The 26,891-nt window shown below is 46.4% G+C and overlaps 1 protein-coding gene across 2 annotated transcripts in view; it reads left to right on the top strand.

Moving 5' to 3' along the window:
- Nucleotides 1-23,604, top strand: part of LBH (LBH regulator of WNT signaling pathway) — a 29,475-nt gene extending 5,871 nt beyond the window's left edge. For both annotated transcript variants that reach the window (XM_033125239.1, XM_033125238.1), the window contains exons 2-3: nucleotides 2,313-2,415; nucleotides 21,324-23,604. In XM_033125239.1, coding sequence (XP_032981130.1) covers nucleotides 2,338-2,415; nucleotides 21,324-21,512 — 267 coding nt within the window. In that variant the 5' untranslated portion in view covers nucleotides 2,313-2,337 and the 3' untranslated portion in view covers nucleotides 21,513-23,604. The remainder of the gene's footprint in view (nucleotides 1-2,312; nucleotides 2,416-21,323) is intronic.
- The last annotated feature ends 3,287 nt before the right edge of the window (nucleotides 23,605-26,891 follow it).

Below are 26,891 nucleotides of genomic sequence, written 5' to 3'. Positions count from 1 at the left end.
TCTAACCCCCTAATGCGGAGGGCTGCAGGAGGCGTGGGCCCCGCCTGGCACCGGGGGGTGGGGGGACGGACTCCTGCTCTCCTCGAGCCCCTCCCCTTTTTCTTTTTGTTTGTATGCATGTCTCGGCGTGGAGGCCGGAGGCAGTGGGGCTGAGCTGGTGCAGCGGCGGCGTTTACAGATTTCCAAGGGGTGGGGAAAAAACGCTCTCCCCAACGTAACGGGTCTGAAGCCACAAGCAGCAGCACAGGCACACGCTGCACCCTCCCGACCCCTTCCCTTTCCATAGCCCCTCCAAAACCGACGCGCCTTTGTGGGGGCCTGTGCTCGGGCGGAGCCGCCCCCGAGGCTGCAAGGAGCCTGGGCCGGGCAGGGGGCCGAGGAGGTTTGCACCCTACCGGGGATCGGGGCTCAGAGGGATGCGCCACGGCGCCCGGCTCGTTGTGGAGCGAGGCCCCAGGCCGCTGGGGATAGCGCGCCGGCGGCTGCTTCCTTCCTGCTCCGGGGAAGAGGAGGAGCGGCCGAGGGACGAGCGCTGGCGGCTCCGGAGCGCGCTCAGGTGCGGGCGCCGAGAGCCGGTCCACGCAGGCTCTAGCTCGGCGCGGTCCTGTTCGTTCGGCTCAGGCACCGGAAAGTTAATGCTTCTCGCTTCAACTTTTCTGGCCCGCGCCACAGCCCCGAGCGAGGAGCGAGCGCCCCTACATCAGTCGAAGAGCCTGGTGAGAGCTCTGTGCGCGCTCTCCTGGCCCAATTCTTTGCGGGGTTGGCGGCAGCCTTTCCTTGACCCGGGAGGAAACTGCCTTTGGAGTCCCGGCTCCGGGCCGGAAACTTGCCCCGAAACCCAGCATCTTCTCTTAGTCTCCCCTCCCCTCATCCCAGCCTGGCTTTGTTTAGAGAAGAGACTGAACTCTAAAAACAAAGTAAAAATTCCCCCACCCCCGAGGCTTGCATACCTTTCTCCTTCTGGGTGCCCCTTGCCTCCCACCTCCGTGGGGTGTGGACAGCCAGGTGCCATATGGATTGGAGGCTTTGTGTTCCTGGCCACTCACAAGTTGCCAAGGTGGGTGTTAGAGCCCATCGGGGTTATTATCCCCAGAGAAATTAAGGTTTGGGGTCATTTTATAGTTGATTAGCACTTCATAGTTTGTAACACTTCCTCTCCGACCCCCACCCCAGATTAGCCTTTTTTTTTAGCATAAGTGTGACATATGCATTATTAGCACCATGGTAACCCACAAACAGGGCACCTGTGGCTCAGAGAAATTATGTGACTTGTTCAACATCACACAGCTCTTGCGTGGCAGAGCTTGGACCAGAACCTATAGCTTCCATTTCCAAACCCAGTGCCATCTCTATTCTATAGTAAGCACAAAATGAAGAAGAGTTTGCTACCCCTGTTTCCTGAGACATACTCTTTATAAAGCCTGCACCACTTTGTTTTTTTTTTAAACCATGTATAAAGGTATGATGGTGAAAACATTGGGTGTTGTGTAGTGAGAACATTGACTTTGGTATGTACCATGTGGCATTATGCTTTTGGGACCTTGTATGTGCCCATGGCTTGTGTGAGGATAATGGAACGTTTGTATCCTGCTTACAGAGTACAAAGCACTTTCACATGTCAGCCATTGGTGGGCCAGCTTGGCCCCTCTGGAAATTTCCTTTGCAATCAGAGTCCGGGTATCCTTAAGGCGTTTAATCCAGGGGATGTTTTTCAAGCTGTGAGCTTGCAGCTGCTGTGGCTGGGGCTAGAGAAGGGCGTTGGATGGCAGATGTGAAGCTTGTAGAAAGCTGACCCTTTGGGGCGTTTAAGTGGGACATTTTGCAAAAAGGAACACTAGAGAGACAGAGAGAAATTTAGGAAGGCAGCATTATTAGATTAGGTTTCCCTGAGGTTGACCTGTTATTATTATGTAATAATAATAATATGCAGTTCCCTGAGAAGAGTTGAATCGGTTTTAATATAGACAGACGGACTCAGCTACCTACTGTTTTGTTTTTTTTTCTAGTTCTGTCACTTAAAAGAAAATCCAGAGTCACTCTGTGCCAGTGCAGACTAGTACAGGAGAGGAGGGAAGAGGAGGTTTGCCAGAGAGGTTTTCAGACAATGGCCTTTGTTGATTGAGGTTGACAGCCCTATGTTCTGGGCTTAGAAGGCACTTCCTCCGGGTGTAAGCTTGTTTTTCTGCGTGTTCTGTTTTGAACACCTCTCATCCTGCCTCCAGACAGTCCCCTGATCTAACAGCAGAGCACACCAAGAGTAGGAATGTGAAAATGCATATGTTTGTTAACTTTGGGTCTGGGTTTCTTGACAGCCCTGACTATCTGAGATCGGCCGAGATGACTGAGGTGATGATGAGCACCCCATCCATGGAAGAGATTGGCCTCAACCCCCGAAAGGATGGCCTTTCCTATCAGGTGAGTTCAGTGTTGGGTTCCTTCTGGCCCTTTACAGCCTAGTGGCTTTTACTGGGGCTGGAGGCAGACTTGGTTCTGTGGCCCCTTACAAGAGCTGTGTGACCTTGAGAAAGTCCTAGTAAGCCTCAGTTTCCTCATCTGTAAAATGGAGTAACAATACTCCTTACTGCATTGAATCATGGTGAAGATTCAGCATGATGAAAGGATGTGTAGAAGGTATTCATAGTCCCTGGGACACATTAAGGATTCAGCAAACAGGAGCCGCTGCTATTAATTCGTCATCCTGGTGGTTGTGGACTCTCCCATTCATGGCTGCTAAGGAGGAAGTAATTTGTCCTGTCAGTTCAGACATAACTTCCCTTCCCAGCCACTTGGGCAGTGGGAACATTGCTCTGAGGTGCGGCTTATGGGGAAGGGTGGTATGGTGGAGGAATAGTTCTGTCAAATACTGCTTTCTTCCTCACGTTGAGAGTTGACCAACTAATTCCAACAGTTAATGTTCAAATTACTTAGAGTTGAGGAGAGCTTTCCCCAAAGAGAGGCTACCTCTAGCTTAGAAATTGTCCTGTGCGGTAGATGCCAAATCCATAAAGGACCAAGAAAAAAAAGTGACCTAAGTAAGAGCTTTAGATTCTTAGCACTGCGCTCTTTCTGGCCTGACGTGCTGCTCTTCCACTGCCTGCAGACGGCTTCAGAACACCTTCAGTTACCTGTGGGGCAGTGAACTGTTTAAGGTTTCCAAGGAGAGTTCCTAGGTTATTACATTTGGGGGAAGAAGGAGTTTGTTTTTAGGGAAGATGTTGGGGCTAAGGAAATTGTGTAGGGTGGCTGGCCTGGGGAAGAAAAATGGTCGTGTGATGCACCCATTCTGCAGATGTTAACTGAATGTCTGCTGTGGGCCACACACTTTACAGATGGTTCACATTCACTGGACCATAGCTCTGAGGTAGGAATTCTTGCTCTGTTCCCTGGATGAGGAAACAGACTCAGACTGAGTAGGTGACTTGAGTCTCGAACTACAAAGCCTTGCTCTTATGACGGATCAAGGGTCTATACGTTGGGTTGGTTCTTGGCTAGAATCTAGACTTGCTCTGGTTAGTCATTCTTTAGACCCATTCCAGAGGCATTTATTTTGTAAAGGAAGAAACAACTAGAAAGCCACGTGGGTGCAGTGAGGGAGGGGATCCAAGACTGCCTAGATGAAAGCTAAGGTTGGGTAAGGTAGCTTGGCAGGTGACAAAAGAGTCACCCACAGACATGCTTGGGAGGATCAAGAAGGCCCCTTTGTTTTGTGTCAGTGTAGTCAAACCCCTTTTGCTGGCTGGAAATAAATATTCTGGTAGCTTGAGGGGGTATCAGGGGAGAGGGGAATACCCTTTCCTGGTAGTTTTATTCTCTCCATGCCCAGAGTGGGTCTGAGTGAGACAATTGAAGGCTCCACAGCCTGTGGGGGGTTAGAAGTTTCCTGGCTCACCGGCTGGGGTGTTTTTAGATACCAGTTTCCAAGCCACTGAATCAGACTGAATCTCTTTGTGGTTATAGGTGAGATTTTCTTTCACTTCTGAGTTTTAGATTTCTATCACAGAACCTTTCCAAACACAGTCGTCGGTATGTGCTATGTGTGCTTTTTATATTCTCCTTTTGAATATGTCCCAGGATAAAGGGCCAGGTCCTACAGAGCACTTTTCTCAGCCCTTCAAGTCCTTCAGGCTGCTTTGCTGGGTCTGAGTGGGAGGGCAGGTGACAATGGAGGAAGGGGCTGCATGTAGCACTGCACGGTGAGGAAAGCTGATTTGGGGCTGCAGTGGCAGGAGCTAAATAAAATCACCTCTGGGCTCCTGAAATTTCTCAGTGCTGCCTGAGAAAGAGGCTCTCAAATCTTCCCTGTGGTGCTGGGCTGAGGGTCCCCCCACTTCTCAGAGCCCCTCAGGAATCTTGTCCCTGCTGCCTGGCTTGGAGCCACTATCCGATTCCAAAACATCTCACCTGCAACTTCAAAGCAATCTGTCACAAGATTTCAGAAAGCTCTTCTGGTTGCCTGAAGAGGAGAAGGGAGAGGCTGTAATCTTTAACCAAGCAGCATTCGTTGGCCACTTGCTATGCGTGGTGTGCTGTGCTTGGTGTCTGCACAGCTTGGGTTCCGGGCTCATGTGCGAAGTCAGCAGGTACCTAACAACTGGCACACAGGCAGTCTGGTGGAGCGATGCAAACGCCGTGGTCAATCCAGGTATGGGTGGCAAGGAGAAAGCTTGGGAGGAGGTCAAACTGGGGCTGGGACTTGAAAGAAAATTAGGACTGTGACAGGGCACCTCCTTCAGATCCCTCTTGGCTCAGGTGCAGGGCTCTGCAGAGAACTGGCCTGACTATTGCCGTAGGACTGATACTCACTCAAAGCTAGTGCCATCCAATTAAACACATTCCCACCAGAGCTCTGGGGATTGGCTGGAGCCCGTCCGCTGTGCATGCTCAGGCTGGGCGCAGATCTGGGGACGGGAGAGCTCAGAGCTCTGTTCTTGGCGTTCTGCCTGAGGGTAATAATAGTACATGGCTTTTTCCCGAGACCTGCTTTTCCAAGGAACCAAAAGTGGGAAGGAGACATCAGTCCCAACTTTGCAGATGGAATAGAATCTCAGGCTTGTCGTTTGACCTTGAAACGAGGTCGTAAAATAAATAGGCACACTGGACTTTGTTGGTCATTCCCCACCGTCCAGACCTGCCAAGGGTGAAGCTTTCCTGATTTCTCTGCCCCAGATGTGACCTCTTTCAACACCTGTGACATTTTGTGCTCTGAAATGATGCTGTGCTAGGTGTGGAGGCTTTGGGTCCTGCCTTACCTTCTCCCTGCCCAGGTCTCCGAGGGCAGGACATTTCTTCTTACCCTCTTTGTGCCCATCAGCCATCACCCCTGTCGCACCCCTCCCCAACCCAATGTGCCTGCTGGCTCAGGACCGTCACAGAGCAGGCCCTCAGTGATGGCGGTGGTTTCAGGGAAGTCCAGCCTCCTGATTCTAAAGCTGGCCACTTTCACCTCTGCTGTAGGGTCTGTGAAGGGCCTCCTTAGGCTCATGCCTGTCACAGCTTCACATAGATGCCTTTTTATTCCCTGAAAGACCCAGGTAAGCCCTGTCTCTTGTGCTTAGGAAGTTAGTGCATTTTGTGAGCCTGTATAAAAATCAACAGAGCCAATGCCTTGTTTTGTCTTAACATTTATTTAGAGAATCAGTACATGAAATCCATGTCTGCACACTCCCTTGGCATGAATTATAACACCCGCCGAGTGGGTGAGTAAATGGTTACTAGAAAGTCTGAGTACACTTTGGGCGGGCTGTGGGTGGCAGCCAGCTCCCTGGAGCTGAGTGGGAGGTCTCCGTGAGGACATTTAGGGCTCTGATGGCTATAGCTCTCTCGCCACACTGCACCTGGGGGCCTCCTGTTCTCCTGCCCTTGGGACAGGAATATCTGCCGCCTAAGGACTTCTTCCTTTTCCTGATTCAAGGAAGCAGGTCAGTGGCTGCCTTGCAGGGCTCTCCCTTGGTTCCAGGGGTTCTAAGAATGTGGCATTTGGAATGCCTCTCTGACTGGGTCTCCTTGATTGAATGCTGCCCCTGATTGGCCTGGATCCTGAATGGGGAAGAGTCCTGGGCATTTATTTGCCTGGGGACACTGACGATGCCACAACCCAAGGGCCCCAGCACAGCATGCTGACGCTTCTGCAGTTTTATCGCCCTCGCTAAGTTCTAGATAGAGATACGGCTCCTTGGTTTGCATTTAAAACTGTCCTTTCTAAAGCATCTAGACCAAGATCTGATAACTTCATCCTTCCCTAGGCTCTTTAAATTCCTTTCTGAGCAGCACACATGTCCCTCATGGGCTGCCCTTTGTATTCCTTCTGCTGTTCTCGGTCACGTACGCCTACCATCTGACGTTCCTCTACCAGTCACACAGCAGCGGGCTCTGCTTCTCAGGAAAGCCAGAGAGGACGTGCTAGAAACCAGACGGAGCTCGGGCTTCACGTGCCACTGTGCCTCCTGCCCCGTGCCTTCCCTTTGATCCACAGAGCTCAGAGCTTCCCTGCGTCTTCCCCCGCATTTCCCAGGACAGGAGGGAGGCATCTCCTGGCGTTTTATGCAGTCGGGAGGAGGGACAGTGGAGGGTGACCGCTGCTTGCCACAGTCCTGCCATTTGTTTCTGGCAGGACAAGGGTCTTGGTTCTAGCTCTGCTTCAGGACAGGTCCAAAGCACTGTGCTAGCTGAGAGCTAACCTCTCCCTGGGCAGGGTCTCTCAGCCTCTTCTAGCTCCCCGGCCCAACAGTAGCCAGCTCCTTTCTCTCCCCGTTCCCACTCATTATCAGAAGTAGTAACTCCTCGGTCAAAGAACAGGCTCGGTTTGATCACTGAAGTCAGGCGGCATTTGGTCTTCACTCCCATCTATGCAGAGCCTTCCTCAGCGAACATGCCCTGAGCCTGGCTTTCCCTGTGCAGTTCCCACCTATGGAAATGCACGTGTTGAAATAAGTGATGGGTTGAGTTTCCTTCCCCGGGTTAAGCGCTCAGAGAGGTTCCTGCTCTGTGTCCCTGCCACCATCTCCCACAAGCCCCTGCTCGCGAGGCCATGCTGGTCCTCACTCATCAATTACCTTCGTCTCTTCCTTCTCGCGCGCCTTGTCCCATTGGTTACCCCCCGGCTGTGGTACCCAACATATTCTGCTGAGCGGCCGCATGGAAGTCCCAGGGTCACCAGGAAACCATCTTTCACAACATCAGACTTAAAAAGCCTCAGTTGTCCCCGGAGAGACATAAAACTAAAATTCCAAAGTGCTTGGCAGGAGACGTCTAGCCCTGGACACGACATGTTACTGGAATCACAAGTTTTCTTTCTCCTGCCCCTTCTCCCTTCACCCCGCTCCCTCCTTGGTACAAATCATAATCATATGATACAAAACAGACAGTTAGGGCCATGTGGTTCAGAAGAAGCACAAGGAGTTTGTTTCTTTGAGTGGCGCTGGTCTGCACACACTGCCTCCTTTTGCGTTAGTGTATGCTTTGTGCGGATCAAGTCTACTTTGTATGAGGGATCCAGCACCTTCCTTCCCAGGCCCAAAGCCTTGACACAAACATTGTGTTCACCATTTCGGAATGCCCCTGGGTTAGGGCCTGCGGAGGGCTGGAATTATTCCTGTGGGGATTCCCCCCCAGCACACACACCGTGGTCACAGCAGTGAGTCTGTAGCCCCGCCAGGGAGAGAACAAGCTTTCTTCACTTTCTTAGCCAACACATTACACACTAGGACCATACAACCCGAGTTTTCTCAAAGGGCCTGTGTTAGGCCTGATGCCTCTCAAGCACTTGTGTGTTCATCACTCCCAGGGCAGGGTCTGTGCCTTAGGCTGTGCTTTGTTCCTACAATGCTGGACACAATGTCCCACAATAGTTGCTCCCTGAGTGCTGAGCCACGTTGTTGGACGCTTCCTCCTGCCCTTTCCTGCACGGAGAACGATACCTCTACCTTGACTATCGTTGGTGTAGATTTTTGTAGGATCAGTATTTTCTCTATGTCAACCCAGTCTCCCAAGTTGGATAGAAAGGTGAATTGTACCATTAGGAAACGGGATGAGTTTGGGTGGTGAATCTTGTGACCGGAGCCAAGAGCTATTCCTGGGTGTCTAGGGAATGTCCTGAAATGATCTTTCAGGCCCAAGTCCTGAAATAATCTTCGGAGGATATGAAAACAGGCCCTCATTCATACAGAGCTCAGTTGACGGGGCTTTACTCCTTCCTAGTCTCTGAGCTGCTGTGCCACCTCCTGCCTCTCACTTCGCCACCTTTCCTTGTCCCTGAGCCCAGCTCAGGAGGGTTCTTTCTCAGTAAATCAAGTCCTGTGTCTGCTGCTTCATTCCTTGGCTAGGGAACGGCCCCTTATCGCACAGATCTGCCTTTGAAAAAATAATAAAATTAGCCAAAAGTTTCTCCAGACTGTTGTCCAATTAGCACTTTGACCTCAAGGGATGTTTGGGAGCTCTCTTAGCCCCGTCTCCACTAGGATTAATTGCCTCTGTCAGGAGCTTTTTTTGGGTAAACTGTACAGAAGAGGCACCCAAGCATTTAGCTGAAGCAGCATCGACTGCTTGCGTCTCGATCAGGAATTTTATTGGAGCCAATGGAAAAGAAGGTTCTGGATCCCTCACAGTAGAATTGTCCTGAGCAAGGAGGGCATTCACACACCTCAGTCCAGAGGTGCTTGGTCTCCAGGTCTGGCTTTCTCCAAACTTGCATCTGAAGGTGGTTCCCAGGCAGAATTAATAGTATACCTTGAATTCACCCGCTGCCTTTGCTTTGGAGAGTGGAAACACTTGCTCAGCCTAGATTTGAGAGGCACCCTTGGCTTTCCCAAAGGTGTGTGTGTGTGTGTGTGTGTGTGTGTGTGTGTGTGTGTGTGTGATAATTACAATGGTAATATTTATTCCTTTTAGAAACTTAGGAAAATACAGAAAAGTACAAAGGGAAAAAAACCCCATGTTCCTATCACTGAACATTTTGGTATGTTTACTCCCAGTGTATTTCTATGCATTTATATTTTAAAAGATTAAATTGCGATAACACTGTCTATGCCATAGTGAATCTTTTTTTCACTTGCTATAATATTGTGACTCTGTTCCTGTCATTTGGTTTGCTTTGTAAAGTGACGTTTCATTTTGTTATATACCACTTTTTATTGCTGAATATTTAGGATGTGGCATATTTTGTTCTTACAAAGAATACTGCTCTGAGCCTCATTTTATGTAAATCTCCACACAGGTCTGCTTCGTTTCCTTGGAATAAATTACTGGAAGTGGAGTTACTGATTTAAAGAGATTCAACCTCATTAAGCCTCTTGATTATTTCTTATCTTAAAAACAGAAAACAAATAAAAGAGTATCAAAATATAAGCTCCCAGCATTGAAAGCTCTAGCAAATAGACTCTCAGGGGTATAAAGCCCATAGAGATGGAATAATGGAGGAGCCTCGTAGATTGAGTCAGAAAGGTGTTGGGTTATTTTAAAGTGGTTAGGAGATGTTGTACATCTCTTCTAGTTTGTTAATTGCTTATTTTGAGATGATAACAATTGGTGATGTTTAGGCAATTAGCCAGCATTACAAAATAGCTGGTGATCGTATTCTTGTTCTACAGTGGGTATGTTGACATACTCTGTGGATTACAAATGTACATTTATATGTATTTTATATATATATATATATATATATATATATATGGTTCCCTACTTATCTCCTTTATTCTATTAATGACATTGGAGCATCGTGTGACCTTAAGGAAGACCAGTGAAGTCGCCTCAACCTAGAGACCCATGAAGGTTGGACAGATGCACGTTTAGTCCCCTGAGCCATCTTGGTTTTCCTGGGGTTCCAGGTCTGGCTTATGGAATGGTCATGGTTTAAAAATATTGCTTCCCTGAAATCAAGGCTACAGGGCTCTTGGAAGTAGATCTGAACGTGATGGAAGTCTTGGGCCCAGGGCTCAAGGGTCTTCTACCCAACAACTCTGCAAGGCTCCAGGTGCTTTACCACACGTCAACAGCCCAGGCCATTGTTCCAGGAGGGTCCACATACTTCTGACAGATGAAAAAGTTAATTGAGGTGTTACACAGACAGGCTGTACAAACGTTAGTGTGTTTTTATGGTTACTACCTATGATAAGTAATATTAGTTTTCCATTTATGTAGTGATAGTTTCATTTAAAAAAAAATGTTTTAAGCAAGTGAGTAAAGGAAAAATATAATTGAGCCATAATGTGTGCTTGGGTGTGAAGGAAGGATGACCGTGGTGTTCGACTTCCAGAGGCTGACGTCACTGTTGTTACCATGAAGGAGTGTTTTTTCTTCAAGAGTTGAATGTATCCTCTTGGATAGAAGTGTTCTTAAAGATTAGCAAGTACTAAATTACGGTATCTGTATTTCTTTGGTCATTTGCCCACTTGGATATGGCAGCTGAGGATCCTTCCTGTCTGTATTCTTGGCATCCTACTATTGGAGGTATTCGTGCCAAATTACTTTTTAATAAGTTCTATGTATATACTACTTCACGTTTTAACAAAGTGTTAAAACCGGAGGACAGCTGCCCCTAGGGTTCACGGAAACTTTCCAAGGGATATGACAGCAGAGAGCACTTTTGGAAAATCAATTTCCACATCTTCAACTTCCTTCTGTTGCTTTTCTAAAATTGCATTTCCTGAAGGCAGGCTTCACCACTTTTCTGCTCGTACCTTTCCTGTCACAATTGCCCTCCTCCCTCTTATCAGAGAAGGACCTGCCTCTTGCCTCCCTGAATCTTTTAAAGTGCTTTTTCCCAGGATATAGAAACTTTGGGGACATCAAATGGACCATTGAAGATGTTACTGTCTAGAAAGCTCCATAAATCCCACCCATTGATCACATTAAGAAACCAATCTCAGAAAATGGACCATTGTGTTTCATAATTATTTGTGGTATGTTTATTGATTGGTTATGTAGTAATAGCTACAATAAGCCAATCCAGAGTTTGTTTGTTTTTAACAAGCCTTAGGGTCATGAGACATAAAACTATAAATGTCAATTTATATACATACATATATACATGCATACATACAGACATACACACATCTTTTTATTACAGAGAAGTATGGAAAGCTAATGACTAAACACTTTCAAACATAAAAATACATGAGGAAAAATCCTATAGGGAAGTACACTAGAAATACAGTTTCAGATAAAGAAAGGAATCAGATTTGACTTAAGAGCTTGTTTGTGCGTCTTTTTTTTTTTAATAGGTGATGTTGATATCAAATCACTATGACATTGATAAGCCTCTGAGTCCTTTGAAAAGAATGGTATAAAAGTCTTATTTTAAAATGTTAATATTTATAATGTATCAGAAGGATATCAGTTTAAAAACATGTGAAAGGAGACACAGTTTTTCAAAATTCCTTTAGGGAGTACACAAACAAAAAGTTTGGAGACCTGGGACATACACACTTTTTTTGGAATCAAAACTGTGGCACCAGAGCATCTCAGGATGGAAGGGCACCTTGGAGATTGTCCCCTATCAGATGTGAGAATGCCCTCTAGTAGCAGGGCATTGGGTCACCTAGTTGTTCTTTGGACGCTGCCAGTGACACGGAGCTCAGATCCTCTCACCACAGCAGGATTATGGACCACGGATTTGGGTAACTGGTTTCTAATCTTGGGTTTATCCTAATCAGGCAACTCACATCACCTCTTTGGGCCTTGATGTCCCCGTCTGTAAGGGAGAGTTGCTTGTACCATTTTTGTTAGAACTTTGTATAATGAGGTGAAATTCTCCATGCTGATCCTAGATTGGCCCCTGGAGTTTAAAAATCTCTCTTCCTTATGTCCGCCTTTCAGATATTGACAGCAGTTTTTATGTTCCCCTCAAATCTTTTCCAGTTTTAAAATACGTTGACCTTCAACCTTGACTTACCATCATCCTGAGGGTGTTTTTTTCTCTAGGCTAGCGATTCTCAAACTTTTTGGTCTCAGTCCCTTTTACATTCTTAAAAATGTTTTAGGACCCCCAGAGATATTTGTTTATGTGGATTATGTCTTTTGATTATATCTTTTATGGATTATACCTTCTAAAATTTTTATTTATCAATTCCTTTAAAAATAATAAAACCATTACATGTTAATATAAATAACAGTTTATAATAACAACAATCCTATATTCCAAAACAAGAAAAGTTTAGTGAGAAGAAAGGCATTGTTTTACATTTTTGCAAATCTGGTTGATATCTGTCTTAAAAGAAGACAGCTGGAGTCTCATATTTGCTTCTGCATTCAGTCTGTTGTGGTATGTGTTGGTTGAAATGAATGAAGAAAGTCTGGGCTATTGCAGGTAGGCAGTTAGAAAAAGAAGAAATATTTCAATAGCCTTTTCATATATTTTCTTTGGTATTTCACCAAAACTCAGCAAATAGTAGTTTCTTAAAGGTTAGTGGCAATGTGGAATCTGAAACCTTATCAATGAACTTCCTGTACTCTTACATTAAAATCTATTAGTCTGTCTTGCACTTTGAATAAATCTTTTACCCACGCTTGGTTTCATAATGTGGTGCATTGATCATTTGGAAAATACATGTTCACTGAATTATGCAGATCTTCCAGATGTTGACACATTTCATTATATAATATAAAAAAAGATCATATTTGTTAATATCTCCGCTGGTCTCATCAGAAATTCCTCAAGTATTAGGAAACTGTCAAGCTTACCGTGGTTGATACAAGTTTTCCAAATTTCTGATTTTTGCTTGAAAGCTCTATTTTTATCATTGATAACAAATACCGTCACTCATTTTCTTTGAAGTGACAGGCTCGTTTTACTCATTTTTGAGAGCATGTCTGCCAAATACCCAAGTCTGAATAACCATAGTTTAGTGGTCATTCTCTTAAGTAAAAATGGTATTACACGGAAAAACTGGCTAGTTCAGCTTGCAACTCAGTCACGTAAGTGCTTTATTTTCCTCGAGGTAATCACTGTGCTTCGATACGCAACACAAGTGTTTTTTGCTGACTTTCCATTTCATCACAAAGAATCTGAAGACAACATGCACTTAAGAGTCATTATTTATAAAAATTAATTTTTACTGCTTCATCACGAATATTAAGTGGTTTTTTTTAACCTTGAGCGTGAGGTGGGAATGAAGATAATGATACGAGTATAGTCTGCTGCCGCTGCATTCATTAATTTTCGCCAAGGTGCCAGCAATTTTACCCACCATTGATTTTTATAACATTAATGGCAAGTGTCAACACACAGTAAAAAAAGCAAATAACATCTTAGTATTATTAAGAAAATATCTAACTCCATGGACACCTCCTCTCTGAAAGGACCTTGGGACTTGAGCTTTGAGAAGCACTGCACTAGGCTGACCAGAACATGTCTTTTCAGAGGACAGCAGGACCCTATCTCCCTGTTAGCTTAGACAGCCCCCATGATATGAGTGACCACTAGGAATATAGCCCTGTTTGCTTCAGTTTTTTTAGCATCAGTACTGCAGTTGTGATCAACTATAATCTCCAGGCTTCTTTTATAGGACCTACTATCAAGCAAGTCTTCCTGTTTGGGAGGAAAAAAAGTTTTTAACTTAAAGAAAGACAGGTAAATTTGCTGATGACCTCACTTTGGGACAAGGTGAATGGGAGGTGATGGATCTCATCCAAGTGGAGATATTTCACAGATGGTGGGAAGGTGGAAATGCAACAGTAGACTAGAGAATTCTCACCCTGAGGTATACAGGTGAAGACAGGAAGCTGCCTGAGTCTGGAGAAAACCCTAGGATGACACCGAGTCTAGATAGGTCAGGTGAACCTGAGCAAGGTCACGAGCATCAGGAGAGAGCGTAAGGCCCAAAGCAGGCTCACTGGCCTGGCCATGTGCTGCAGAGGTGGTGGTGACTGAAGGCTGAGCAAAGGCCATGGGGCAGGGCTGTAAGGAAGTCCTAGACACTTGGAAGAGTTGTTTCCATGTTTGGAAGCCGTGTGGTACGGGTTAGGAAGGGAACTTCAGAAAAGGATGAGATGGCTGTGGAACCAGGCTAAAGATTCAAGATTTGATATCTTGAATCTTCATTTGCTCAGCCAAGATGTAGAATGAGGGAATGGTTAAAAATGGCGGGCATGTCAGTCTGGGCTTTCTGAGTGGAGGTGTGTCTGTGGGACATGTGGGTAGCATCAATGGAGAAGGATAGAGAGAGGGATCTGTCCTCCCCAGAGGCGGCTGGGAAGCATGTCTTCTTTCCAAAGGGCAATGATGACATAGTTGTAGGTTGCAGGTATTTGAATCATCTGTGCCAGTAACTGCCGTCTTTTCTCACCCTGGAGAACTTTGAGAAGCATTCTTGAACTTCCCAAAATCCCCATCAGCTGACCAGTCCCAGAATTGTCAGCACTAATTAGTGCTAATTAATTGGAATTTGGAACTCTTGACTTGCAGGATGGGTGTGTGTTTGAGAGATGTTTATGAAAGATGTGCTTATCCAGAGGATTTCCTTTTCTTTTAAGTTTCAAGGCCAGAGACTTAAGAATCTTTAATCTAAAGGAAGGAGATCCAACAGTTGTTACAAAGCCTCAAATCTCTGCTCAAGTCTCCTGTAGGATTAAAGATACCAGAGAAGAGCAGGAGATGGCGAGGTGGGTATTCCACAGCCCCAGTCCAGGGGATATTTGAGCGACATGAGAGTCTCCAGGGTGAAGAACTAGGGAACTCAAATCTGAATGGAGACTGGAGAATGTTATTCTCTCTCTGAATCCAATCAATAGCCACTCTGCCCCTTTGTATAGTTCTTTCTGGTTTTACCAGCCACATTTCATTTTGAAAAGTCATTAAAATGCAAAAGATGATGATGATAAGATGGCAGGAGTCAAGTATTTCGAAGAACATATTTCTTGCCTTCACTTACTCTTGGGGCGTAAAAAACAACGTGTACTTTTTATTTGAATTGGTTGCTACTCATTCATTCGGCCCTTGGAAAGCAGGATGCTGGTAGAGATCTGCCGATTGTTATAAACCAGCCCCTCCTTGCAAGGAATAAACACACAGGGCCAATTCATTGTTGTTCTCCAGGAAGAATAAGAAACTCAGACTTTGGGAAGTTGAGGGGCCGGAGGGGTCTGACTTGCCCTGCAGTAGGCTCAGGGGGAGGGCATAATGGGAGGACCTCCGGCTGCAGGGGCTTCCGCTGAAAGACTAGGGTCTGCACTGGCCGTGGCGAACATCCCAGCCGGCCAAATCCATGCCCTTGGAAAACAGAGGCACTGGAAGGGAAGTGATGAAGTCAACCCACTTCTCCTAGAATTGGTGCGTGCAAGCCCAAGACAGCTCCTCACTTGCTCCTGTCACAAGCCATAACTATTGATTTTCCAGTCCCTCACTCCAAATGCTCCTTGGAGACCCCAGGTTTACCTAATAAGAACGATCACTAGGCATTGAAAGTTTACAGAACACGTTTACACGTACCTGTATTTAATTCCCATCCCTATAAGGTAGGAATGCGCATTAATCCCACTGTATAGCTGCATGGGGGTAGAGGGGAGGGGAATGGACCGCCACATCTTTGAGCCTGACTGTGCTGGCCCTCAACATGCAGTATCAGGGAATCCTTCCAACAATACTGTAAAGTGGAAAGTCCTTCCTCATTTTACTCAGGAGGCAACTGAGACTCAGAGAAGTTACACTGAGTTGACCGTGGTCATGGAGACAATATGACATGGGGGCTAAGTCAGAGCCAGATCTTTCAGACTCCTGGTCTACCTGTGGGAGTGGCAATTTTCCATAGCAGGTTGGAGGTTGATTGTTCTCCCCCGTCTGTAACCAGAGAGGGGGAGGTAACTGCGTAGTTTTGTACACTGAAGCAGACCTCTCCCGGTGCCTCGGGGAGCTGCCTGGTTATTCATCTCAGGCCCTCTGCCCTACCTCCCCTGTGCACCCCACCCCAGCACGCCTCTTTCTTCTGTTCCATCCCAGCAGAGAGGAGCAGGGTGTCCAAGCTCCCAAAGTCTCAGCTTGCGGAGCTGGTAATTAGCCCTTTGTGTCCAGTTAACCGCCTTTCATCTCCTCCACCTGCTGGTGTCCGCTTTCCTTATTAGCATCTCTCAGCTCTTTGCTGAGCCCTCCGCCCTCTTTGTGGCCAGCTCAGCTTGTTTGTCGGGGATGATGGCTAAGGGACGCACGCACACAGGGGAGGGCTGCTCAACCAGAATCACTCACATTTTCCATCCTGTGTGCCAGACATCTCTCTCCTCTCCTCCCCCCCCACCACAGATAGCCAGGTTTAGGTCACCTGGCTTAGAGGAAGACAGTTGATAGCTAGGCCCCCAAATTTGGGGCCTTTGGAGCCCTGGTATTGCCTTTCAGTTCCCATCCATGGCTAGAATGGGAGCTGACTAAGGCACCTTTTATACTTCAGCAAAAAACCTGCTAATTCCTCATCTCCAAGGGGCTCACCCTCAACCCCAGACTTCTGCTTGGAGGCTGCCCGTTTTGGTCCATCAGCCAAACAGCCTGAGTTTTCCTGGACAGTCCTGCTTTCATTGTCCTCATATTTAAACATTTATGTTTGTGTTGTCCAATGCAGTAGCCACTAGCCACATATAGCTATTTAAATTTATATTATGTTTACATATATCCTAAATTTATATTAATAAAAATGAAAGAAAATTAAAATTTTAAGTCTCATTTCAATTGCTCAATAGTCACACGTGGCTAGTGGCTACTGTTGGGCAGCACAGATGGAAAACATTTCCATTATCACAGAAAGTTCTATTGGACAGCTCTGATCTACACAACCAGAAATTCCGTGTTTCCCCAAAAATAAGACCTAGCTGGACAATCAGCTCTAATGCGTCTTTTGGAGCAAAAGTTAATATAAGACCCGGTCTTTATATTATATTATATTATATTATATTATATTATATTATATTATACTGGGTCTTGTAGTAAAATAAGACCAGGTATTATGTTATGTTATGTTATGTTATGTTATGTTATATTATATTATATTATATTACATTATATAAGACCGGGTCTTATATTAACTTTTGCTCCAAAAGATGCATTAGAGCTGATTGTCCGGCTAGGTCTTATTTTCGGGGAAACACGGTTCTAGTATATTGGCATCCAAACTACATTTCACAGGCTGTTTCTTTCTCGTAGAAGTTCCTAAAGTTCCCAAGACCTTTCAAGTGAAACCATTTGAGTTCCCAAAACGTCAGGGCCTGTTGGCATTACCTCTGAAAATGTGTCTCCTATAAAATGTACCATTACCAAGTTCGAATGCCTGCTATTTCTACACAGTGGGACATATGGGACCTGGAATATTCTTGGTGTGTGTGATCTTCAAAACTTCACTCCATTTACAAAGGAGGGAACTTGCTGTCTATTAGTTTCATCCAGGCCATCAGCTCTGACCGCCAAATGTGACAGCTGGATGTGGAATCCAGTACTGGCAGAGGGAGAAAGGGGCAGAGCTGAAAGAATCACAGCTGGGCATGGATGCTTCTAGGTCTGCCCTGTCCTAGGGGTGAGGGTGAGAAATGCCGATCAGACCCTCCCCATTATCCTTTCTCAACTTCTTGAACAAGAGCCTTTGCTACAGAATGAAAAGGACTTTTTTTTTTTTTTTTTTTTGCCTTTTTCTTGTCCGAGAGAAGGGGCACTTTGGGGTAAGAGGTTGAACCAGAAGCAGTTTCTTTTTGGAATGGGGCAGTTCCTTATTCCCTGCCAGTTCCTGCAGGCAAACAGCATGCCAAGCTGGCCTGCTGCCTCAACCGTACCTGTCATGTGCTTGGCAAGTCTGACTTGAGTCCTTTTTTCCACTGCCTTCCCCACCCTGTCAAATTACAGTTGCAACCTCTCATTTTTCTGCTGCCTAGATGATTAAAAAGCATGACTTAGTGGAAAAATCTTGACCTCTTTAGGGTCAGCCTCTTAAGCAGCTGTTGTAGATAAGATTGTGCTGGCAAAATACTGAGCAATACTTTTCAAGGCTTTCTGTCTGTGTGTAAGGAAATGAGAAGCTGTTTGCTTCTGGGTGCCTTTTGTTTGTCTTTGGAGAGAACTAAAATTTTCAGAGGCATAAATTGGTGTTATCTGATAATAAAGTAAAATTTCTGGTGGAAGCGTTAGATTATTATAGTGATTTTTTAAAAAATGTAATTAACAGGCTTTGTTAAATTTTTTTTTTTTTTTTTTTTTTTTTTTTGGATGGTACTTGCTTTGAACAATTCAGGGAGCAAAGTTCTCTGGCAACTAAGCAGAATCAGAAGTTCAACGCTCAGACTTCCCCCAAGGACTTAAAAGACTTAATTGTGCAGCTCTTGGTATGAAAGGCATTGTTTTGTTATTTTAATTACTGTGTTAGTATTGCTGCCTCTTGCTTAGAGATTGAATATTTACCATAGTCCTGTTGAAACTGTTCCAAAAAGGACATTCCAATTTAAATTTAGCGTATGTCCTCAAAGCATTTTATCATCTTTGTATTTGCCAAGACCTTGTACCCATCTAATGAGCTAAGAAGGTCACTATGCTTCTCAAAAGGAGAAACTGAGGCACAGGTGATTGAGAGGACTTGGCTAGGGTTCTATAAGTGATGTCAAGGACATAGTGAGAATCTGGGGTCTGTGGCTTGACACAATGTGTTATCAAATGAACACCTCACTTGAAGTCCTTTAGGGCTGGGTTTGGGTTCCCTACCAGCCACTTCCTAGCTTTGTGGTCTCGAGTAAGTCACTTGCCCTCTCTGTGCTTCAGTTTCTTCCTCTGTAAAACAGGGCTCATACCATTACACACTTCATAGGATTACTGTGAAGATTGAGATTCTGCTCAACAAATATGCCCGGCATAGCATCCATTATCATCAATATTTTAACATCCGCCCACCCCCCAATTTTAGTTAAAGACCTATTCCCAGGTCAAAACAAAATTCCATGCTCTCCACCTTTACCGACCTCCTCCTCCTCCTGTTGGCCTTGCTGCTGGCTTGTCCCTTTCACTCTTCCTCAGCTTGGGTGATCAAGATAGTTAGAATCCAGCTGGCACCTTCTTCAGTTGGGGAGTCACAAGAGAGGCACAGCCCTGGGCTTGAGGTCAGAGGGTGGACACCGGGGCCCAAGTCTGTCCTGGGCCAGGTGTCCATCTCCGCTTGATATTTGTCTCAGGTGCTGAAGATTTAGAATAACTGTTCTGACTGGCAAGCTCAGCTTCTGGACCTGGCCACTCAGAGGGTCACCTTGGGGCCTCCAGCAGCTGAATAGGCAGTTAAAGCCCAGAGTCTTGCCCACACTCCCTGGTCAGTTTTTTTTTTTTTGTCTGTGAAATGGGAATGTTGACCCAGTAGCATCCATTCATTTTTCAAAAGGCACTGGCACTGGAAAAGCAGATCCAGGTTTGAATCCTGGCTCTTCCGTGTGACTCTCAGAGCCTCAGAGTCTCACTGCTCCTAGGGGGTGGTGAGGCCCAAGGGAGATGCTGTCTGAAAGAGCTGTATAAACTGTAGCATGCTTTGCACTCATTGGGGATCCCCTTGCTCACATCCCAAGCTCATGCTTGGAGGGACACCTTGTTTCGTCACCTACAGGGAAGAGCTCCAGCTCCACATGAGGAGTCGTGGCAAGAGGCCCAAGGAGGCCACTCGGCCCTCTCCCTGCTCGGTACATGTGGGTCTGTGTGCACAGCGCAGTCCAAGGGCAGAACTGTAGGTCTGGCCACGTCAAGAAGACAAAGCCCGCAGTGGCGGTCAACCTTCCCCACGCCTTCTTTCATCCCCCTTCACCTAAGCCCCTCCCCTGCCTTGTTCTCCTCCTGGCTGCCATTATGATACTTTTCTTAAAGCTTGTTAAGTCTTTAATGATGCCTGGTTGTGCAGCTGGCTTAAGACTTAATCCTCAGCAATAGGGCTTTATTGGATAAATGGTTAATAATCACTTGTCTGCAGGAATTGGGGAGGTTTTGTTGAGGCCCGTGATTCCCAGCAGCCCCAGGTGACCTGTGACATGGTCAGTGATTTGACTGGGACAGCACTGCTTGGGGTTGGGGTGCAGTAAGATGAAGCACCCTCATAACAGCACGGAAGTTGGGAAGGCCTGAGTTTGTAGGCGAGCACTTCTACCTCTGGGGAACAGAGGACACCGGTCTGCTGCCATGGGCTTGTCTGGGTCTCCGCCAGGTATGGGCACTCCCCAGGATCTCTTCAAATGTACGTCTCCACCCACTCCGGGTTTTGCTTTCCTTTCTTTCACCATTAACAAGCTGTGTGACCTCGAGCAAGTCTCCTGACCCCTCTGGGCCTCAGTTTCCTCATCTATCAAATAGAGAGGTTGGAAGAGATGGCCTTGAAGGTGCCCTGTGATTCTGTGAGCCCCAGTGTCCCAGACAGAGGTTCTTCTTTCTGGCTCTCTGGTGGGTCACCGAGGGCTGTGAATGGCAAGGGACCAGCAGCCCATCGAATTAAGTACTTAAGCTTCTGGGCATAGAACTGGGTCACCTGTAGTCACAGGGCAGTGTGAGCAAAGGGAATCCACAGAGCCAGATGTGGCCCTTGACTTTATAGCCGGAGGGCCCAGAGTTTGAGGTTTCTTCCAACTCCAGGCAGAACACACAGTAGGCATGCAAAAAAGCCTCATTGATGGGACTCTAGAAAGAGAAATAAACTCAGATGTAGAGCTGTCAAGGAATCAGGAGTTGTTTACAAGTGGAAAAGCCTGGGATTTTGTTCCCAGCTTGCCTGTGGTTGGGGACCACCCTCAACCCTTATTTGGCCTTGACTTTACAGTTGCACTGAGATGAGAACCATCTACTGGAAGGGCAGGTGGTATTGGGACCTGGGAGTCAAACTGGGGGTCTGACTCTCCTTTCAGCACCCATTTCCAGGCTATGCTTCGGGCTGCTGCAGTTAAATGCTTGCTGCAGATAGAGATGTGACTTACCGTGTTTCGCCGAAAATAAGACCTCCCCGGAAAATAAGCCCTAATGTGATTTTGGATGACATCCCCTGAGCATAAGCCCTAATGCGTCTTTTGGAGCACAACTTAATATAAGACCCGGTCTTATTTTCAGGGAAACGCAGTACTATGGATGACATGATTTTGAATCTTTTTATCTAAAAATAAAATGAAACAAAAAGTGCAAACAGAGCCACCCCACCTTTTAGACTTGATGGCACTGCCTCGAGGGAGGTTTCCCATGTTGCCTCCAGATTTGCTCCCTGGCTCCTGCCTTCCACCCCTAAGCAGGATCCCCAGGAGGAGCACAGTCCGGGGCATGTAGTAGGTGCTCAGTCCTGCATGTGTGTGTGAAATGAAGGAATGGAATTTCTCTTTTCAGACCGGTATGTGACTAGGTGCTTGCTCTGCTTTTATTTCAGATCTTTCCCGACCCGTCAGATTTCGACCGTTGCTGCAAACTGAAGGACCGTCTGCCCTCTATAGTGGTGGAGCCCACAGAGGGGGAGGTGGAGAGTGGGGAGCTCCGATGGCCCCCCGAGGAGTTCCTGGTCCAGGAGGATGAGCAGGACAACTGTGAAGAGACAGCGCCAGAGAACAAGGAGCAGTAGAGTCCTCGCTGACGCCTGGCAGGTCACAGCAGACAGCATTTGTACCTGAACTGTGTTCTTTCCCATTGTGATGGAAGAAGAGAGTGAGCCACAAGCGTTCTGAAATGTCAGACAATGGCTTTCGTTTTTGCACCTGCAAATCACTGAGTTGGTCTTCTTTTCTTTTCTTTTCTTTTCTTGAACTGTGTTGGGCTGTGGAGCCCTCTGGGACACTTTGCAAGGCCTTCTGAGAAAGGAAGCTGCTTCGAGCAGGGGTGGGGGGTGGGAAACTGTGCGTCTTTGAGATCATTATCTGAACTCAAGCAACTCGAGGCCGTGGTGGGATTCCAGTGGGCTCTGGGGGTGGGGGGGCGGGGGGAATGTGCACGGCGAACAAGGAACATTTGAGGTAAGAACACAAACATGAGATGAAAGAGAAAATACACGTTTTAAAGAAAACATTGAGCAGAGAAGTACAGCCAGGAAGTACTGCTCAGTGAGCATTCACTCTGGCTGCTGGGGCGTCAGACAACAAAATCTTCATCTCTCTCCCGGGCTTCCCCCACCACTAGCCTTTGCTTTTATTCCAGGTGTGTTGTCTGTTTCAGGGGACGCGGGTAAAGCAGTGCAGTAGAAGCTCACTGCCTGCAAAGCCAGCTGGAGGAGATGCTCGGGAAAGGAAAAGGCCTCCCATTCCTTTTCCACGGACCCTCTGCTCTCGGCTCTAGCAGGTTCACATACCAGCGGTAATCTGGAGATTTTCTTTTAAGAGGCAGGGCTTTTGAGCTTCTTTCCCCTGATTTATCCTTTTTGCCCCCTAGCCCTTTTGAGAGTAGTGAGAATACTTCCTGCCCTTGTTGGAGGACCGAGGTGGACGCTTGGACATGAAGGTTCCTTCCCAATTGTTCCTCCCAGACTTGCTTTCTGTCTTAGCAGAGCTGGCAGGCAATCCTCGGCTGGCCCTTCCTTCTCCTTCCCACCCCTCGCCCCCCACCCCCAGGCACAGCCATCAGGAAAAGGTGGCTCCCAGCCATGCAGTGGGTTCCAGCCAGCCCGACCAGCCACAGTACCCGCTCCCATGGGGGCTCTTGGCCTGTTTTTCTGGTGAGAGCTGAGTGGAGACCAGAGGAAGCTTTTTCTGTTTCTTGTGGGGAGGTGAGCTTTACTGCAGGTCCCAAGAGCTGGCAAAGCCTGGGAATTGTTAGACGAGGGTGAGGAGGCTCGCGTGCAGCAGCCTGGGGATCAAGTTTAAAACTGAAGGGCGTCATGAGATCCTTGGCTTCTCCCCGCGTGTTCCTGGATGCAGGTGGGGGGACGGTGTGGTGAGGGAGCGTGGAGCAGTTGTCCTCCTCCCTTCCCACCTGCCCCACCTGTCCCCTGCAAGGGCACAGTTGCGTGAGAAAGAGCCTTGGACTGAGAGCTGCTTCTCATAGTTCAGAACCACGAGGAGCAGCAGGTTGCAGGACAAACTCTTCAAACCATCTCCAGCTCAGAACAGATTATGCCACCAAGAGGTTCGAGAGCCTCCCTGGGGCTGAACTGGCCCAACCAAGGCACCCACGTGCCCCCTTGGGTTTCTGGTCAGTCCAGGTTGACCCTGGTTTTGGACTGGAGTGTGGAGTTGTATTTAATACCTCAAGGTTTGTGTGGCTCTCGGGAACGTTGGGCAGTAGGACCAGTGTGTGCTGTTGACACATGAGCAGGATTTGGTTTTGGGAAGTTGCCTCTCCCCCTTCCTCCCTTCTGCCCCACTGCTCCCTTCCTCTGTGTTGTCTGCTTGTGTTACACACACTGATGGCAATAACTTCTTCCAGCTCCTTGAGGAAGTGGGAGAGGCCTGCAGCCTGCACTGCTGGGTGTTTCTCTCTCTTGCTCTCCCTTTCCTTCGGTTTTGGCTGCAGAGAGCCTTTCCTCCTGACTCTCATTCCCTCACAGCAGCATTTCTCATCCTGTGCCTCCCTTGTGGATGGGGTCTTGCCTTTTAAAATTCTGTGTTTCCGTGTCCGCCTCTCATCTGCGCCCCTGTATCATCTGTCCGTGTGATGGGAACGTGCTTGTAAACTGCATAACAGATCTACTTTGTGTATTTGTGTGTTTATGGGGGTGGTTTATTGTTTTTGCTGGTCGCTAGACCCCTTTGTATGACCGTTTGGAGTCTGAGCAGGCCAGAGGCTAACCAGCTAACGTCAGGACCCTCAGCAGTGAGCTTGTTGGGGGGACCCAGCTGCTCTTGGACAAGTGGCTGAGCCTCCTGTCCGGCCTCCTCTTTTTTTTTTTTTTTTTTTTTTAAGTATCTTGTGTGTATTTCTAACTGATCGTATTGGAAAAAAAAACCCTTAGTATTTCAGTAAAAATGCCTGTTGTAAGATGACCCTCCTGTAACTTCTATCTGTTCTTTTTTGAGGCTCAGGGAGAATCTAGCATTTTTTTTTTTTCCAAACTACTTTTTGTCACTGTGACAGTTGTAAATAAAGTTTGAAAATGCTTTCCACTCTGGTCTGGTTTCCTTCTTTCTTCCTGCTCCATTGGAATGGAGAGAGCACAAAAGAAACCAAGCTGTGACTCTCATAGGAGGCTGGGTTAGGGGGAGCCTCGTGGGAGGTTCCTTACACATCTTACCTGCTGGCCTTTCCGGGGTGAGCCCGTCCATGTTTTCAAATTTTCTTTTTAATTTTTAATCACTTGGCTACATGAAAGCAGACTTTTCTTCTGGGTCAGTTGTTTTCAACTCTGGATACACATCAGATTCACCAAGCGACCTTTCAAAATATATGCAAATACCCGAGTCCCACACCCCAAGGATTGATTTCAATGGGCGGGGTGAAGTGGAAGCATTAATATTTTTAGAATCTCCTGGAGAGATGTTAACACACAGCCATGGTTTAGACTACTTTTCTAAGGGAAGAGAAGTACCCAAGATATGTTGTAAGTTCGTTCACAAAGACTGGGGGTGAGTAGAGGGGTGTGTGTGCAGAGAGCTCAGCACCCATCCAGACCCTTCATGAGTGCCGTCCACGTATCGGGCATTGTTAAGAGTTTGGGGTACACAAAATAGCAGTGGCTGCAGCCCTGAATGCACTGCTTTAGAGTAAAATTAAAGGACAAATATGATGAGTGCAAGGCAGGAGAAAGGACAAGAGGGTGCTCTGAGAGTGAGTATTTGTTGGAGAGGTCAGGAAGGGCATCTGAAGAAGTGACAGAGTGGAAGTGGGGGACTAGGTGCATGGAGAGAGTGCTTCTGGCAGAGAGCAGCCTTGGAATGAGCTGGACTAATGGAGGTGGGGAGGAGGAAATAGTGCAAGCAGGGCTGCTTAGGCCTGGGTGAATAGTTTGGATTTTACTCTAAGTCCAGGGCCTCGAATGGTATTTTACATTTTTACGCAGACTGGCTCTGTGGAGATGGGATTGGAGGGGGCAATATGGAAGGCCCGGAGACCAGGAAGGAGGTTTCATGGAGGTCAGAATGAGGGTGGTGCTTCGTGCAAGGGGCTTTTGGACATTTTTCTAAGCTGAGACTGGATATTTGTGCCTTCACTCAGCCTACATCTGGGCTCGTGACCCTCATGAGAATAGATAATCAACTGATCTGTGCTGAGAGTGTCCCCAGTATTAATAGAATATCAATCTATTTTAACATTAGCCTAACTTAAACCATTACATCTATGGCTCTGCTTCCCTGAGGATAACTTGCAGGCTTTGACTACCCTCAATTTGGATTGTCCCTTTATTTTCCTCCAATAGCCTAAGGATGGAGTTTATTAGAACCCAGGGTCCTTGAATATAGTCCCTCAGAAAACTGTCTTTATTAACAGGTAAATAACATCATCTATGTAGAAAATCCTATGAAATCTTTCTTAAAAAGCTATTAGAACTGACATGTGGGTTTGGCATGGTCTCAGGATCTAAGATCAATGTACAAAAATTGACTATATTTCTATGTAGTAGCAATAAACAATTGGAAATTGAAATTTAAAATACCACTTACATTTGCATCAAAAAATATAAACTGTTTAGGGATAAATCTGACAAAAGAAGTGCAAAACCTCTTCAATGAAAACTACAAAACACTGTGGAGAGAAATTACATAAGACCTACTAAACAGAAAGCCATACCACGTTCATGGATCTGAAGACATGATGTTATGACATCAGGTCTTTTCAAACTATAAATTCAACACAATCAAAAGCCCAGCAAGCTTTTTTGTAGAAATTGACAATCTGATTCTGAAATTTATATGGAAATGTAAGGATCTAAAATAGTCAAAACAACTTTGAAAAAGAATGAAGTTTGAAAAAGAACAAAGAACTCAATTTCAAACCTTATTACAAAGCTACAGTAATTAAAACAGTGTAGTATTGGCATCAAGATAAACAAATAGATACATAGGACAGAATAGAGAGTCCAAATATAAATCCACACATATATGGTCAATTGATTTTTGACAAAGGTGGCAAGAAAAGTCAGTGGAGAAAGGATATTCTTTTCAACAAATGGTGCTGAAACAATTGGATATCCATATGCAACAAGCACCTAGGGTGGAAACATGAGTCTTCACTTCTGTCTTCTATTGTTTCCATGTGATTTTTCTTTTTAATTTTTATTGGGGAATATTGGGGAACAGCATGTTTTTTCAGGACCCATCAGCTCCAAGTCAAGTCGTTGTTTTCAATCTAGTTGTGGAGGGCGCAGCTCACTGGCCCATGTGGGAATCGAACCGGTAACCTTGGAGTTATGACCATCTCTCTCTAACCACTGAGCAAACCAGCTTCCTCCATGTGATTTTCTAAATAGAATAATTATTCATTTAGAAAAAAATTCCTTTTTCCTGGTTAGCCAATTGCTTTAATACTGTTCTGATTCCACACCAGGTCACCTCCTCTCTCCCTAAAGGAGGAGCATTGGGTGACAACTGGTGAACTTTGCCATGTTATTTAGGCTGACTTGCATTCAAGTCCTGCTCTGCCCCTCCATGGGTGATTTGGGGCCGATTTCTTAATGTCCAGGATCCTCAGTGTTCTTCATGAAACAGAGATAAGACTAGTACCTCCTACCCAGGGGTGTGAAGATTGAGCACTCAGTAGGTGCTCCACGAGGCAGGGTTTGTTCTCTTTCCCTTGAAGATCTAGTGTCTATGGAACTAACTCCTGCCTTCTCTGCCCTGCCTTTTGCTCTGGGTCTTTTGTGCACACCAGAGTCAAGGGGCGCCTCAAGGTAAAGAGACCTCCCTACCTGCAGACACAACTCCTTTAGTCTGCCCCTTTTGTTCATCACTGCAGGTGGTTGGGGGTTGGAGAGCAGGGAGAAAAAGGGAATTTTAATGCCTTCTGTCCACTAAAATATTAGAGAGGGAAGAAGAAGATATCTCCCATCAAGGTAGGCCAGATGCCTGGCTCCTATTTT

This window comes from Rhinolophus ferrumequinum, chromosome 13, assembly GCF_004115265.2.
Source record: "Rhinolophus ferrumequinum isolate MPI-CBG mRhiFer1 chromosome 13, mRhiFer1_v1.p, whole genome shotgun sequence".
NCBI lineage: Eukaryota > Metazoa > Chordata > Mammalia > Chiroptera > Rhinolophidae > Rhinolophus > Rhinolophus ferrumequinum.
This window is presented reverse-complemented; position numbering and strand designations above follow the sequence as displayed.